At 28.2% G+C, this 17,245-nt stretch overlaps 1 protein-coding gene across 1 annotated transcript; it reads left to right on the forward strand.

Annotated features, from left to right (window-relative positions):
• The first annotated feature begins 650 nt into the window (after nt 1-650).
• LOC107447285 (sorting nexin-24) lies at nt 651-16,787 on the forward strand. The gene is made up of 7 exons (XM_043048958.3): nt 651-770; nt 2,049-2,174; nt 4,385-4,468; nt 6,930-7,034; nt 8,263-8,345; nt 11,546-11,634; nt 13,727-16,787. The coding sequence occupies exons 2-7, from the start codon at nt 2,112-2,114 to the stop codon at nt 13,795-13,797; spliced, it is 495 nt and encodes a 164-aa protein (XP_042904892.1). The 5' UTR covers nt 651-770; nt 2,049-2,111; the 3' UTR covers nt 13,798-16,787.
• The last annotated feature ends 458 nt before the right edge of the window (nt 16,788-17,245 follow it).

The following is a 17,245-nucleotide window of genomic DNA, read 5'->3' on the forward strand; positions in this document are numbered from 1 at the left end:
TCTCTCAGTAATTTTTTCTCCACTTGCTTTATTTAACTATGTAATTTTTATTATTATTGAGTCTAAGGAAAACTTATTTGGAAGATGTTCTAATTTTTTAAAATTTTTTTGCTTATCTTGAAATATTTAAATAATGAGCTTGTTGTTGTAGTTGTAGTTCATTTACGTCGCCCTAGAGCTGCACAATGGGCTATTGGCGACGGTCTGGGAAACATCCCGGAGGATGATCCGAAGACATGCCATCACAATTTTGATCCTCTGCGGAGGGGATGGCACCCCCGCTTCGGTAGCCCGACGACCTGCGCGCGAAGTCGAGCACTTTACGGTAGCACAGTTTAACGAGGATCAATACCGCACACCCTCGGTCCCTACGTAGACTGATCCAAGTGGACACCCACCCTTACACTGACCGTAACCAGTGATGCTTGACTTCGGTGATCTGCTGGGAACCGTGTCTTAACGATCAGTCCACTGCGGGACTCGGATATGATGATTGCGAAAATGAAGACAGAACCAAGGCCATTTAATTTTAACATTTATAGCTGAAATAAATATGCAGAAGAATCGGAAAAATAAAGATAATCACACTTTTTTTTGACTAGTAGCGCCACGAAATTGATCATCATGGCGGATTTCTCGGCGTAACTTTAATTTTATTAGTTGCGTCAAAAACGGGCAGAAATAGGTAGCTAAATACGTAACAATAAATAAAGCTAAAAATTATATGGCGATAGGGCAGTAGCGGAATATCTTTGAGCTGATATAATTTGGTAAAGTATATGTAAATAATTGAAAATAATGTTCTGGCTATATTGAATTTATTAGTTCATAACTTCATAAAAATTTTAAAATCACATTTAGCTAATGACAATCATCCACATTCAAGCTACCTTGATTATTTCGAAAACCTGAACAAGAGTTAAACACTAAACAAATATGATTTAAGTTTGTAAATTGTATAAAGTCTATTTACATTTTACTTTTTATTTAGAATTTCACTGGTTGAAATGGCATTCAGTGATTTTTTTAAAAGCAAACTAAATCTATTCGTCAGTAATACGTCTTAATACAATTTTTACATTTATCTGAAATTTTGATGATATATATATCTAAAAAATGTTTTGTTATTTTTCTTCCTGAATTCTGATTTTTTAGGCCTATGTAGTAAATTCAATAACAATACCGTCATGAATTTGTGATTAATCATAATAGGTTGTAATTATTATGATGTTTAAAAGCAAAATGAAGCTTGAAATTTCAAGTAAAAATTCTGCTTAATTCTTTAATGTTACTATGATTTATTTAATAACTTACTTACTCTCATGGATTCTGCAGGGAGGGATATTTCCGTATCGTGATCTGTCGCGCCAGCTACAATCGCCAAGGTGCCAAATATATTTTAAACTTATAAATTTTTAAAAAAATAAATGTATTCATATTTGCATGGAGGTGGGTATGAGTTATACCTTTCGAGTTGGTCCCTTTGTGGGATGTTTTTTTTTAGTTTCTTGCTGGTAGCTACCTGGAAGTTGCCAAGACTTGGTGATTATTCTGCCACAGATCACAATACCGAAATATCCCCCAATTCTGCTTTACATTTTAAGACTAATATAAGTACTATTCTATTTCAGTGGGCTGTAAAAAATTTCTACTGATTTTTAATTCCACAGGAAGATTACTGTATTGGTACCTGTGGCAAAAAGTCACGAAATTTTGATGAATTGTCTGACAGTTGCATGTAAGAATTAAAAATAACTTAAAAGGACCAACTAGATGGGCACAACTCATAACCACCTCTGGGCACACTGCTACTTACTTTTTTAAAAGTTTTAAGTTAAAAAACACTTTTACTCCTTAGCAAAGGTAATTAACATGAACAGGTACGAATATAGAAATATCCCTGGCTTGACTGTGTAGCTTAATTGTAATCATGATTTTGGGCCCTTAATATCCAATAGTGTTCCAATATGTTAATTCAGTAATAATTAATTATTCAATTAATTAATTCAGTAATATTTCATTTATATTAATGTTTTGATATTTTTTAGGTACCTGATGAGTGTTTCTAAAGACACTCTTATTTTATTGGTTGATAATCAAGTGCTATCAAAATGATTAGTGCCTTTATTCCTAATTTTCATCAAGTGCAAGGGAATCATGGGAAACATTTTACGGTTTGTAGTTATGCATTTGTGATAACTTAAAATAGTTATTTATACATAATTGTGTAATTTGTATAGCCTACTTTTGATGTGTAACTGTATAAACTATATGTATAAACTGTCATTATAATATTTGATTCCCGTGCTATGAGTTTTTAAAGTTCAGAATTTACTCTACTTATTCTTTGTAATGTTTGAATGCTTTCATTAGAATCTTTAAAGTTATTACAAATCAGAATTTACTATCTTTATATTGTTTGATGCTAAGATAAGAGTTTTCAAAGCAGGGATGGATTACCCATTAGGCCATGGCCGGGGGCCCCCAATGATTAGGGGCCCCCTTAAAATGGATTTTTTGAAAATAAATTTAAAAAAATTAGAAAGATCAATGATTTTTCAAAATGTTATGATTATTTTTTAGTTCTAATTTAATAAAATAAAGTGAAATTTAATTTATTATTATTTATTTTTATTTTAAATATGCTTTCTTAAATGAAAAGATCTATAAATACTTTTATACTTGAATAAATAAAAAATATATGAGAAAAAAATTTAATCTAAGAGCCCCAAAAATTTGAATGGCCTAGGGCCCAGTGTACACTTAGTCTGGCCCTGTTTCAAAGTTATTATTAACCGGATTTTACTATCTTCAACATTTATCCATTAGCTATACTTCTCATTGCTTCTATCGATTAGGAAAAATAGAGTTTCAAAAAATTTTGCCAATAACCTAAAAGAATTTTACTTTATTTTTTAAAAACTAATATTTTTTAAAATTTTTGCAAAGATAAATTAATAAATTATATCAATATGCATCAAGGGTGCATGAGAAAAAGAATCAACTGAATTTTTTAAATTTAATTGGTTAAGATATCATAGTAAAAGTTGAAAAGTTTCGATGCAAATAATGCAATATTTTTTCTTCATTTGCTCTTTTGGTATTGAAAAAGGTATAGTAGAAATAATTCTAATTTTCTCTCTTACCTGGATCTTATCTATTTACCAGACTTCGCTACTGTAAATCTGCTTCGCTTGTGTCCAAAAGAAAACGAATTCTAATAATTAAACAATTTTAATGAGAGGACGGACTTAACATAAAAAACTATCTTCTTTCATCGAAGCTATAGAAATTAAACTAAAACAGAAAGGAAAAAAACATTAATGTTCGTTCAGTTCGAGGGCCATCTGTGGGCATTCAAGTTAATCTGTTTCAGGTATCAAGCCTGTTTGGGGACTTTACTCTAAGGGTTTCTGTGTTTGGCTGACCACCCTAAAGGATCAACTGCTTCTGCATCCCATAGCCCATGATCACCAAAACAGAGATGGGTACAATAGGCCTTGGTCCTCCATAGGCTGTCACGCCACTGAGTTTAGTTTAGCTCTTCTGGTACACTTTCGCCAAAAATTGTCTAATGTATATTGAAATAAAATTTGGTACACGATTGAATCTACAGTGTAAATCTAAAGTATTAGAAGATTGTTATAAATTAAAAAGATAAATTTATGTTTTAATACAGTTTGATGCAGTCAAAAAATTAAGTCTTCTGTGAGAAGACAAGTAACTTACTTTCAAATAAACTTAAATTAGATACTGGAGCATTGAGAAATTCATTACAAATCGTACTGATGTATAAGTCATATTCATAAAAAAGACTATTCTGGTATGAACAAGTTCTAGTGTGTTAGGAAATATGCATTGTCAATAACAGAATTTTTATAGCGTTTTTTAATACATTTCTGGTATAATTATTCATACAAAAAGTTGGAGAACTGTACCAATTAGTTATAATATTGTGATTACTTTTGATGCAACAAAGTTTTCTCTACCTTTAGTGCTTGTTGCTCTTAATGAATAATAATAATAAAAGTGTTCTATGTTTTCTTAATATTTAAAGCAAAAATTATCTGCGATTTTTTTTTTCCATTATAATTTCCACACTAATGTAAGACTAAATGTAATTGATATTTATTACATGATTTTAATTCGGATGTAACAGTTTCCTTTGAGCTGGTAATAATATGGCATCAACATAATACATAAATGAACAAGTTAGAAAGTCAAACATATGTGCTTTATGCATTGTTTTATGATATGTTTTTTTGAAGCTATTGTTTTGATTTGAAACATAAAGCATTATATCCTTTTTGAAGTTTTTTAATATTTTATTTTTTTTGTCAATAATTTTTATATCATTAAGTCTGATGATAAATTTCATTGTTAGGTATTTCAAATTGAAGTGTATATTTTTGGAAAATGCCATAAAATTGAGAGACGATACCGTGCCTTTCATTCATTGCATAAACAGGTTTGTATTTATTGTGATTTTTATATGACACTAAATTTGCTTTTTAAAGTTTTCACGTAAAATTGAGTGGAGAATTCGCTGCTGCATTTTCTCTTAGCTCATTAGCAAAATTTACACCATAAATCTGCAGCACAATTTTCATAGATTCAAATTTGTCTGCAAATTTAGCACATTCAATGCTTAAAAGTTCGACATAATATAAAATGTGTACTGAAAAATTAGCATTTATAAGGTTAATAAAAATTATACATAAAACATTTTGTTAAGAATTTGTTATTTTACTTTTTAAAAATTAATTTACTTTTAAACGAATGGAATAATTGACATTCAAAATATAGTACAAGTCAGTATACAGTCTATGTAAGCAGTTAGAGATTTGGAAAACTAAGAATTTATTTTTAAAATTCTTTATTTTTCAGATTTCCAATTAATTAAGGAACAATATTGGAAATTTTTTAAATCATCCTTTTTCTTTGGCCTACATAGCTGCAGATGGGCAAAAAAAATTTTTTTGTTAAGAACCTGAAACAGATAGTAATTAAGTAAAGTTTTTCCTGATCGTTATATAAATGATTGATTTTCAATAGTTTACTTTTTTTTTAAGAACTTTTTTCTTATAAATTACAAATATCTAAATTTTTTTAATATTAATGTACTTTTAACTTTTGTATATCAGTTTTTCTTTCTTCCTTTTTTTAAACACATTTATGTTTTGAATTAATAATGAAGTTTAAATGTAAATATTAGTAATAAAGTTCATGATGTAAATATAATAGTTATAAGTTTCATGGTTCAGTAAAAGTTGGTACTAACTTTATAAACTTTTCTTTATAAATGCTATAGATTCGAAGATTATTTTATATTTTTAGGTCTAAATTTATGCTCATTTGCTCACATCATGTTAATTTGCATCTTGTTCATTGTTAATTATGTTCATATGACATATGTTGTTGTTAATTATGTCTTACTATGTTCATATGTTATTGTTAATTATGTCTTACTATGTTCATATGTTATTGTTAATTATGTCTTACTATGTTCATATGTTATTGTTAATTATGTCTTACTATGTTCATTTACTCAAGTCTTCAATTGTTGCTTTAAAGAGTTAATATTGCTTTAAGCTAAATATCAAAAAAATAATTAAAGTATAATAGTAATTGAAGAAATATAGTTTTGATTTATTTGAAATATTGAGATTTGAAAATTTGTGCTCTGAGCTGCGAGTTCAATTTAATATTTATATTTTCTTTTCTATCAACAAACGCGTAATATTTATTGTAGAGCCTCAATCGATGATTTCTCATGGGACTATTATTATTAAGTGAGAAATGCGAGAAAACCAAGAATACAAGTTGCGATAAAATATCATATAATGATTTGAAGATGTATGAAAAGTTATGAAGAAAAGAAGTAAATAGAGTTGAAAATTAATACATTTAAAATAAGTATTAAATGTTTTAGTTAAAATCGATTATGTTCTTGCTACAAAAATATTTACAATGCGAAAAGATGAATGAGCACATTTATTTACTTAAAATAATTGAAAGTTATGTTTAAGCACACTCTCTTCTTCTGAATGTAAACTATTTTATAATTTTTAGTTTGTGTGCATATAGAAAGTTCCTCTCATTGCCTTTCCAAATGTTAGCTTTGGTTGTAGTTCTGTTTTGTGGTTTTCATTGGTATCTTTTTGCACTTTTGCCAGATCTGCAATGATTTTTTGATCAGAAAACACCTCATTTCAACATTTTTATCAACTGATGCATAAATATTAAATGTGCTGTTAGAAGCAATTTCTTTAAACTGTATCAAATCCCCTTTTTAATCATCATTAACAACAGAAGTTGTGGTTTTTATTCTTCAACATTTTCTTATATGTCTGTAAAGTTCCTGAATGATAGATGTGGTGAATTGCCAGGTTCAAAAAGGATGTAAACAGGTATTAACATTATAATTGGTGACAAAACCCTTTAACTATGATGGTACAAACGGAAAACAAAAGATCCAAGAACGACGGATCAAGGTTCAACAGTACCTTCTTATTAATACCAGTTAAAGTACTCGATCATATTTTAAGTATAAGCTGCATTAACTATGCTTATATTCTCAAACCATTTATTTACATAGTTTATGTTTCGTAATTTCTCAAACAGGAAACATATATCGTATCTATGTAATAATACATGACTATGCTGTGAGGCATTGTTAAATCTTGTAAGGATAATTACAAGATTTAAATTTGGGAACCCTTGTTATAGATGTTTCTTAGATCTGTTATAAACTATTTATTGCACCAGAAGTAAAAAAAAAATTATAATTTTTAATTTTTTATTACTATTCAACTGTGTGAGATCAATTATTTTTCTAAGTGTTCTATATTCAAGTCTTTACTATATTTTTAACTATATTTACTTTTATATTGCAAAATTGTTTGTGATTTTTTTTCTCTTGCTTTTAGTTGAAACACATAATTTCAGCCCCAGAGTTTCCCCCTAAGAAAGTTCGCAACTTAAATCCTAAAGTTTTGGAGCAAAGGCGAAAAGGCCTAGAACATTACATTCAAGTAAGAAAATTCTATTGTTTTATTTATGATTATTATTGTTTTGTTATGGAGTGAGTGTTATAGATTTGTAAAAACTTTTCAGTTCTCCTGCTTTTGATAAGAAATTTATCTTTTGAATTTTGTGGTTTTCCAAATATAAGTTTTGTTGGTATTAGGTTGGTAAAAAAAAATTTTTTTTTTTCTTCCTGCACTACAAAAAGAAATTAGCCAAATCATGTAAATTGCTTTAAATTAAAATTGCAACTTTTCCTTCAAAATATGAAAAGGATTTTCTTCAATACTAATTTTTATTTTGTAAAGAAGCTAAAACACATATATTCTCACACATAAATCACACGTTGTTAAAATTTTATTCAAATGAATTAACTGTAACAAAAATGATCTTTTAATTATCCAGTATTTTTATGTTGATTAGAAATATACTATAAAAACATAAATGATTATTAAATTGATTAATTCATATTTATTTGTCAGGGATGACAGTTTTATGCTAAAACCATTTATTATTACATGATGCGTACCTTTTTTAAAAGCCCTGCTTTAAAAGGTGCTTTTTCATAGGATGTTAAAGAATAAAAACTCTAAAACAATATTCATTTGTGAATGTAAACCAAACAGTAAATTTGCAAACAATATTAAGTATTGAGATGAACATCATTAAAATTATATCTAAAACAAAAATATTATGCAATTTTTCCAATAGTTAATGTCAATTTTTGAAAAACATGCTTAGCCTGTTTTTATGTTTTTTTGCTTTATGCCCTTTTTAATGCTGGTCAGAAAATATAAAGCCGGGGTTCCACCATATATAATTTCAAAATTCTAGCAATACTCATCTAATATTGTATTAGTAAGAAATTTCATTTTCTGAATAATAGTGAAAGTTAACTTTTAGGATAAATGTAAATTGCAGTTAGCTTTTTTATTGTATACCTATAAATTTACCATAACTTGCTTTATATTTAAGAAGTATATTTGTTTAAACTTATTTGCATTAATTATTTTTATCATCTGCACGGGAGAAAAAGATAAATTATATTTTTTTTAACTCACTTATATTGCTTTTTAACATAATCTAAATATTGTATAATAATGGCATTTTGTTAATGTTAGCTCCTCATACTGTATTTTGTAGTTTTTCTGTCCAATTGCTAGAAAATGGTTGTAGATCCCTTCTCTATTTCAGTTTTGTAATTTGTTTTATTTCAACTTTATATTTGTGTTATAGGAACTTTTAAAGCGTAAACCAGTGCCTAAGCAACTACTAAATTTCTTATCACTTCCTGGTATTTCTCCAGCCTCTAGTGAAAAGTAAATCCTATTTTTCATTATTTTTATTTTGAACGTGTTAAACCGGGGAATATTTTTGTTAAAAAGAAAAAAGTACTTGTCTTTTCACATCCTATGTACTATTTTGTCATGATACAATCTAAAAAACTTTAAAGCCAGTGAAAAAAATTATGAGAATATTAAAATTAAAATAAAAGGAATTTATATATTATTGTATTATTAATTCTTATTGTTAAGCAATAATGTAACAAATAGGATTTTTTTGTTTTATAATTATCAGCAAATAAAAGTGACACATAAGAAATCAGTATTTCAGCCTGAGTAAAAGCTTTATAGCCAACATAAAAATAGCATATAAAAAATTAATACAAAAAATTTAAACACTTGCTTAAAAGCCATTATTCTAAATTACTTCAAATATTCTAGTTTTCATGGAATAAACTAGTTTTTTTTACAAAGTTTGAGATTTTTTTATGCTATTTGTCTTCAATAGTTGATTTAAAACTCTATTAACGATCTAAAGTACCTGCCATTCACATAAACTCTTTGTGCTTAACCACAGTCTAAGTTCTCTGAGTTAAGATTTGGAGACTTAGTGGGTCGTTTCATAGTTTCAACATTGTTGGCTTGAAACTAATTTTTTGTATTGTTGTATTGTCTTGCTGATGTATTTAATTTTCTCCTGAAAGAAATTTTGCTTTCGGTATAAGGTGAATTGCTAGGATATTTTGAGAAGCTTGTGAACTCATTTTGACTAATGCACATACAATTGAACCCACAACATTGTAAGCAAAGTATCCCCAGATTATCACAGAACCTCCTCCTAATTGGCTCTCAGAGTACATTTTTATTCTTTTTAAATCATGACAATAGTACTTCCAATCAAATTCCATTTTTTTTATTTATCAAAAGAAATTATTTGCATCTATTGATTGTATTGAGTCATGACTTGTTGGTTGAAGTTTCAATGTTGTATTTTGTGCCTCTGCAGCCATCAAGATTTAGCCAATTTAGTCGTATAAATAAATCTTCCAGACCTCCTGAATGTGTTGTGCATCGTTTTTTTTTTTTTTTTACAAACATTTAAATGTAGGGCCAGGATAACCTGGTTGGTAGAGCACTGGGTTCAATAGGTTGTGGGTTCGATCCCTGCCCGCCGAAAAAACATTGTGCAGTAAATAGTGACTGATGCACATTAAATCTGTCGAGTCACAAATTCTTCCATGTTCCCATAACAAATCATACCTATGGGGGTTCTGATCCAGGAGTTTCCTTGTCTTCTGGATTGGTTCAAAATTACAAGGCTGCAGAGTTGAACAATAGTAGTCGTAAACCCAAAATTGGGTCGGCTGTTCAATGACGGTTATAAAATAAAATCATTTAGATGTGTCACTTGATTAAGGTTCGTGGTTGAGTATTTTTCTGTAGATGCATGGCTGCAAACTCTTCTTTCATCATGCGAGGGCATAGCTTTAGGTCTTCTGTCAGTATTCTTAATAATTGTTATTAAATTTGAAGAAAATCTGGATTACACTCTTTGATCTTCATATCTTTATTGCAATTATACAGCTACTCATTTCTGGAGAAAAGGCGCTTCATTCTCTCCTCTGTCATAATCAGATAACTTCGTACCTTTCGCCATCTTCACAAAAAGTACCAAAACTTCGAAGAAATATATTCTATTAGAAGTGTTTTCATGATCTTCATAATCGTTGTAATATTTAAGCTAGTATATGTATATTTATTAAACAACCCAGTATTATTAAATACATAAAAATAAATAGAATGAATTGAATGGCCCACGTGATTCTAATGAGTGATGACAATACAATAAAAAGATACTGCTATATAGACCCACTGGAACGACAAAGCAGGGAAGGCCGCTTTTTAGATGGGCTGATTCGGTAGAGTTTGATATTCTTGCAATTAATGAAAAAAATTAGAAATCAAAGATAAATCGGAAGTTGTTATGGAGAATCTTCAGGGGAAGGCATTGGGCTGTTTGGTCAACTATGATGATATATATTTATTTTTTAAAATTACTGGTGGCCTTTATCAATTTTGTGCAAACCACTTTTTTCTGATAATTACAAATCCTGTTTGTTGCATTGTTTCTTAATATACTTTATGAATCAATAATAAAATAAAAGAGATTTAAGTAGTATTGTATTTTTCAATTGTCTTAAATGCTTTCACTATCTAACTCTTAAACTACTTTCACAGTTCTCACTACTTTTGGATTGCTTTGCTTGATCACCAGTTATTAAACTATAGTATTCTTGTATTATGTAGTTATTCATGTGTTATTCTGAAGCTACATACATAGGCTAAAACTGTCTGATATTTTGATAACGCTTGGACTGCAAACTTTAAATCAAAAGTATTTATGCCCACAATAGTTAAACTAATTTTAATCTCACAGCGATAAATACATATAACAAAAATTATACAATATTATCACTCTCCATTAGTCAATTTGGCCTTGCTTGTAATGCATGTCGACCTTGCTCCTATATTCTTTATGTACATTGACTCTATGTTGACCGTGCATCTACACACTAACCTCAATTGTCAACTAATGTGGATACATGGGTGAGATACTGTAAACAGTTTGTGTATGTTATTAAAAGGCTTTATTTGGTAATTATCTGGGTTAATTAGTAACACTTTACTTGTCAGGGTTTTTAAATTACTAAATTAGATTACTTTTATAAAGTATTTGATCAACTGATAAAATGCTTAAACAAATAACTATATGGTTAGTGTGTACACATGGTTAAGATTCTATAGGCATGTAAATATGTACCATTCAAAATTGTGATAAAAATACTTAATATGCTTTGTTTTTTATTATTGTTCATATTAGTTTCCATTCCCTTACGCCCAATACGTAATATATGAAGTTTTCGAAAATGACTCTGTTATATACTTATTGATTTAACAATGCCAAATATTTTATGAGCTGGATGAAATATTGATTTTATTTCAGATCACCATGACTATGTTTTTTACCATTAATTTCTAACATCAACCTTCGTTTTTTTCGCTACTAGCAATAACTATATCACTTTTTCTTTTGCAAAATAAGAATTTGTCAAACAAATATAATAACTTTTGATAGTGTGTTAGACCTTTAAAATAAAGTAAGCATATTGTGCATTTCTAAATTAACTGGAATTATCTTTCTTTAAAAAAATTTTTTTTCTCCTTTACTTTTATAGCTCCGTTCATATGGAAGAAAATAAAGAAATAATTCATCAACCTGTAGTGATGTACAGTGTTAATTTATATGTTGAGGAAGATAGAACAAGTGAGTGTTTTTGTTTTAACCTTGAAATTTTATTTTTTAATTTATAATTAGTATTGTATTGAATTGGAAAATTTTCTTCATTACGACTTGGGGGGGGGGCCTCCAAATATTATGTAGGCATATTTTGGACTCCCCTTTACCCCTTGTTAGTAAAAATAAGAAATTTGCAAACCCTCACCCTCGTTTATGTCAGAAAATTGAAGCCTCTTCTGGTTTTTACTTTTGTAATTTATTTAAGTGTTAAATTCAAATAAAAGATGTAACAAAATTATGTTTAAATTCATTTATTTTATAAAATTTTAAATTTTTTAGGAGTCTCTTTTGTTTTTCTCAACTGTTCATCTTTCAAACTCTTCGAAAAATTCTTTTCAATTTTCCTTTTCACAAGTTCAACTTTTATTCCAAATTTGAAATTTTTTTGTTACACTTTTCATTATGCTTAAGAAAACTTTTCAAAATTAGGGTATTTTAATATATTGCATAAGCAATGCTCAAGTACTACCTCCCCCTTGTCAATAAAAATAAACAAATCTCAAATTTCCTCCTAAACTGTTAGGTGTATACATTCATTTGAAAGGGCCTTCCAGTGAAAGTAATATTGTTTTTCATAAGTGACAATTTAGTGAATTTAAGTAAATCCCTTTTGAAGTGTATATGTTGATAACAATAGGAAGTTAAGAGGTTTGGAGAGGAGTGGGAGATCTTCGTGGTTTTCTTCTTCATCTAACGCAAATGCTGGTTAGTTTCATCAAAAAGTCCTCCGTGAAGGCAAATTTCTTACAGGAGTTCCCTTGTCTTTTGGATTGGACTCAAAATTAGAAGGCCACAGAGTTGAGCATTAGTAGTCGTAAACCCAAAAGGTGGGTCGACTGTTCAATGACGGTTATAAAATCGTGTATCAATGACATCAAAAGATATTATGTTTTATTTCAGTTTCTTCTTGCTAAAACTTGTTACGACATGAAAACTTGTCATTCAAACATTCATGTCATTGATATTTTTGTCTTTCATAAAGTACAGAGCTACATGATACAATCCACTATCTCTTGTTTAAAGAAGTCTAATCTAGTTATGACTTTTAATTCAAAAGAATTGTTCAAAATAAAATAAAAGAGGTAAATATGACTCTTTTGCTTTTAATCTTTTTACTGCTATTTTAGCATTAAACCCGTGTATTGAATTACATATACTAGCTCACTACAACAACAATTTCATCCGCTATTTATAATGGATTGTTGTTATAATGGATTTCTACTGTACTATGTTGCTGTGAATGAACAAAATTGGTGGTTGTTGACTTCCACCGATGAATGTTGACATTGCATATATTTGCCCGGTATGTCCTTCATCAATGTTTCTTTAAGGTTCAGTGCCACTGCCCAATATTTAACCGGTACTCCGAACATTGATGTTTCTCCTAATCTATCCTCAGATATTAAAATATCGAATAAATATAATATCAACTAGAGCTGCAATGATATAGTGTTCCTCTTATAATGAGGTGAACCAGGTTTGAATCCCAACAATGGCTGGTCGTAACAAATTACGCATTCAGCTTGCACCGATCACAGTGCTGACGTTGAATGTCCTAAATGGTAGACAGATCGTTAGAATCCCTTTGCCATCAGGCTAATCATGGGATGTTCTCGTGGTCTTCCTCTCCAAGTAATGCTAATGCAGGTTGGTTCCATCAAAACGCCCTCCACGAAGACAAATTTCTCCCAATACTTGATCTGGGAGCTACCTTGTCTTCTGGATTGGGTTCAAAATTACAAGGATACGAACTTGAACATTAGTAGTCTGAAACCCAAGAATAGGTCAACTGTTCAACCGCAGTTATAAAGTAAATAATGTCAACGAATAAATTAATGTAAAATTGGTAACATATTTTATCGGATATAACAAATATTTAGGACATTCAACAAAGCGACTATGTGATTGTTGACATCACCGGTAAAAGTCGACATTCTCTTGATTTCAGTCATTCACAGTAACATATATATGTGATGTGTTAATTAAATTAAATTTAGGTATCTGTCTAACAATTTAATCTTTTTAAGCCATATAATTTACAAAATAAAATATTTTATAGGTAGTTTACCCAACATTGTAAGCAAAGGTCTGTTGACAGCGTTTTATTCATCTGATGAAGAAGGGGACTAATTATTCTACCGTTTGATATAATTATTACTAAATTCTCTAATTTTATGAAGCTATTTTATTTTTTTAAATATTCTTTGTAATCTATATAAACTGAACAAATGTGATTCTCAAAATCATTTTTATTTATTTTGCAAAATGATTAGTTTTTGTGTTGCTGATTTTTATTTATTTTTTTGTTCTTTTATATTTATATCATTGTTTATTTATGCTTTAATTATTTTACATCTACCTTTTCCCTGCATTATTTTATATATATATATTTTTGTTTTGGGTTATTAATTTTCAGAAAAATTAAAAATGCTTGAAATTTTATTCAAAGTTTTACATGGATTATAGATCTTGTAATCAAATATTTTTTTGTCCAAAAGTTAATGTTTAAATCTTTAACTACCCAATTTTATAACAGATAGACGTTTAAGTGATTTTATTTTATTAAATTTTCTTCAATTTATTCTGTTTTCGTATTCAACTTAAGGAAAATTTTGAAAAACAATTTTTCATAAATTTCATAAATATAAATTATACAGGCTAAAAACATGAGTTTTTTAAGCAACTTGCAATTTCATTATTAAATTATTTTTTTTAAAAATTTGGGTTTGTTTTTTAAAAGTTTTGTAATAAATCTCTTATTAATAGATTTTGTTTTCTTCAAATATTAAGACATCAAATAATAGCAAAAAATGTTTTTTCTTGCTTATATGTAAATTGAAAGGAAATAAACTTATCAAAGCAAAATAAAATTGCAAATTAATGTATTGTAATTTTAAATTCTGATTATTTAGGGTTAAAAAAATGAAATAAAAAACTTTAAACATAGATTTTATGATAATAACATTGCAACAAATGTTGTAAAATGGTATCGATGCTTGTTCTCAAGATATGTGTTTTATTTTTTATGTAATTTCTAAGCTTTGAGTGTTTATATTGAAATAACAATTGCTTAAGGTAAACAGATTAGATTTTTGAGCTTCTTTTTGCTTTTTTTTTTTAAATTCAAACTATTCTAGTTTTTTTTCTTTTTACTGATATCAGTCATTGTTACTTCTTTTTAAGTTCCACTTAAATATTTTTTATAGTTACTTCTTCCAATTACCTCATATAATAATAACAAAACCAATCTTCAAAACATATTAATTAAAAAAATCAATTTTTTCTTAAAACAAAAATTATTAATGATTATGAAGAAATTCATAATCAATAGAATGCCTAGGTGTTATGTATAAAGCCGGGCATTTGTAGGCAAAGATGAAATATGAGAATTATTACACACCTTGAGATTGTATATAATAACTTGGCATTCTATAGAAGGTCAAATGCTATTTTGGAAAAGCATAATAAAAGGTCCTGTTAAGTCTTATGTATAAATGAGGCCCATTCTTCAAAAATGCATTGCAAATTTTATTCTAAAAAATAATGCAAGTAAAATTTTTTAATATTTTGAATTAAAAAAAATTATTGAAAATACGCTAAAAAAAAATAAATTAGTTCAAATCAAAATGTATGCCATTTTTTATTGAAGGAAACACAATTTTCTTTTGAAAAATAAGAAATTAAAACACACCTACTTGTTGCAACATGATAGTCTTCAATAACATTTTGAATTACTTTTTATTACATTCAAAACAAATCAGAGCTGTATTTCCAAGTTTACCAATTTCTAATTTGGCATTCTGTAGAATGCATAGGGAATGTGTGAAATTATATTATTTCATTCATTGCCAACTAGTTTTAGACATTATATACAATGTCAAAAACTGCCAGATTATCAACTTTGCCGGTAACATATATGCTATCAGTTTATCCACAATAAAACTTTATTTTCTATTCATTTGAAATTGGTTGTATTGTAATACTTTATGCATATGTGCAAAATTCACTGATTTACTAATTTATTTTAAAAATTAAATTGTTACGCAGCTTTTTAATGCCAAGAATTATAACTTTTGCTTTTTATGATGTTATAGTTAAACTGTGATTTGAACAGAAATATATTTATGCACATAAACTATTTTAATGCACTAAATTAGTAAAAATTTGAGTCCAATATCATGCATAAGATAATTGTGTGCATAATGAAAACTTTTTTAATTTTTCTTTTCAAAAATATCGACATTTTCTATTTTGAAATATCAAGTTAATAAAATTTGTTGATTATAAGCATAATATGACTATTGTTACAGTATTGATTTAATTAGAAAAATTATAAGAATGCTTTAAAAATGAACATGGGTTCAAACCCAACTTCTGACACTTATCTGACAATCTCAATGTCTCAAAAGAGAGTACCACACAAATTAATTTTATAAACTTTATTTACAGACTCAATTAAAAACATACTACGACTATACTATACTGAGATGCCATCTCTTAGTTTTAATCATTACTGAAGATCAAGAGGAAAGAACAATTTATATCCATTTTTCTCAAAAATGACGATTGGATCAGCATTTGTTGGGTTTTGAGGATTACTAAGTTTCGGCAAATGAGTAACGTGAAAAATCAGTTCTCCCTGAGAGTTATTACACAGTTAAGATGGGCTGGGTAAAAAAGTATGCAAGAAAAGCAAAAAAAAGTATAATGTAGAATACAACAAGAATACTAGTAAGGAAGTATTGATTGTGGAGGAAGTTTAAGGAAGAAAAAAAAAACAGTTCTCCAATTCGATTTCATTTTTTTTTTCAACATCGAAAGTTTTAAATTTTGTTTTGCAAATTTTAGGGGATGTAAATAAATGCTTGTGACTGTCGTGTATATTTTTATTTTTTCAGTTCATTACTAGCTCCTAAAAATTCTCAAATGTTGAAATTTATTTTTCTCAGTATTAACTTTCATGGACATAAACAGTTTCCCATCCACCTGATCTTCAATTATGATTATAGTTGCAGCTCTATATATAATTTCTGAGCTTACTTTCTGCATGGTTATCCCTACCAAGTAAAGAACATGTGATATAAATTGTTTAGAAAAATAAAATTCTTTTTGTAATGATATTAAGTTGTGTAGAACATGTTTCCTATGTTATAGGTTTTGTTTTGCACTATACACAATTACTACTGTATATTTTAGTGCATAATAGATTTTTTGTTCAACACTGAAAATTAGGGCTGTGCTGAATAGAATTGGGGCATACCTACCATTTTTAATGTTGGAAACTTTGCTGGAATCCGTAAATATAGCTATTCATATTTACGCGATTTTAATATCAAACATACATTTTCGTATTCACCTGATTTAAAAGTTTCATATAGTGAATTGTGTTCATGCGATTTAAAAATTGTGCATTGCGATTCATTTTCACGCGATCTAAAAATCATGCATCCCTATTCATATTTACGCGATCTAAAAATCCAATATCACGATTCTTGTGAAAAGTACTGTCTTCTTAAATTAGTAAATACAAAAGTATGATGTTCTTCATTGGTGTATAATTTAATTATAAATCCTAGTT

The sequence above is a fragment of the Parasteatoda tepidariorum genome, chromosome 7 (assembly GCF_982258835.1).
Source record: "Parasteatoda tepidariorum strain Cologne lab strain chromosome 7, Ptep-v5.0, whole genome shotgun sequence".
NCBI lineage: Eukaryota > Metazoa > Arthropoda > Arachnida > Araneae > Theridiidae > Parasteatoda > Parasteatoda tepidariorum.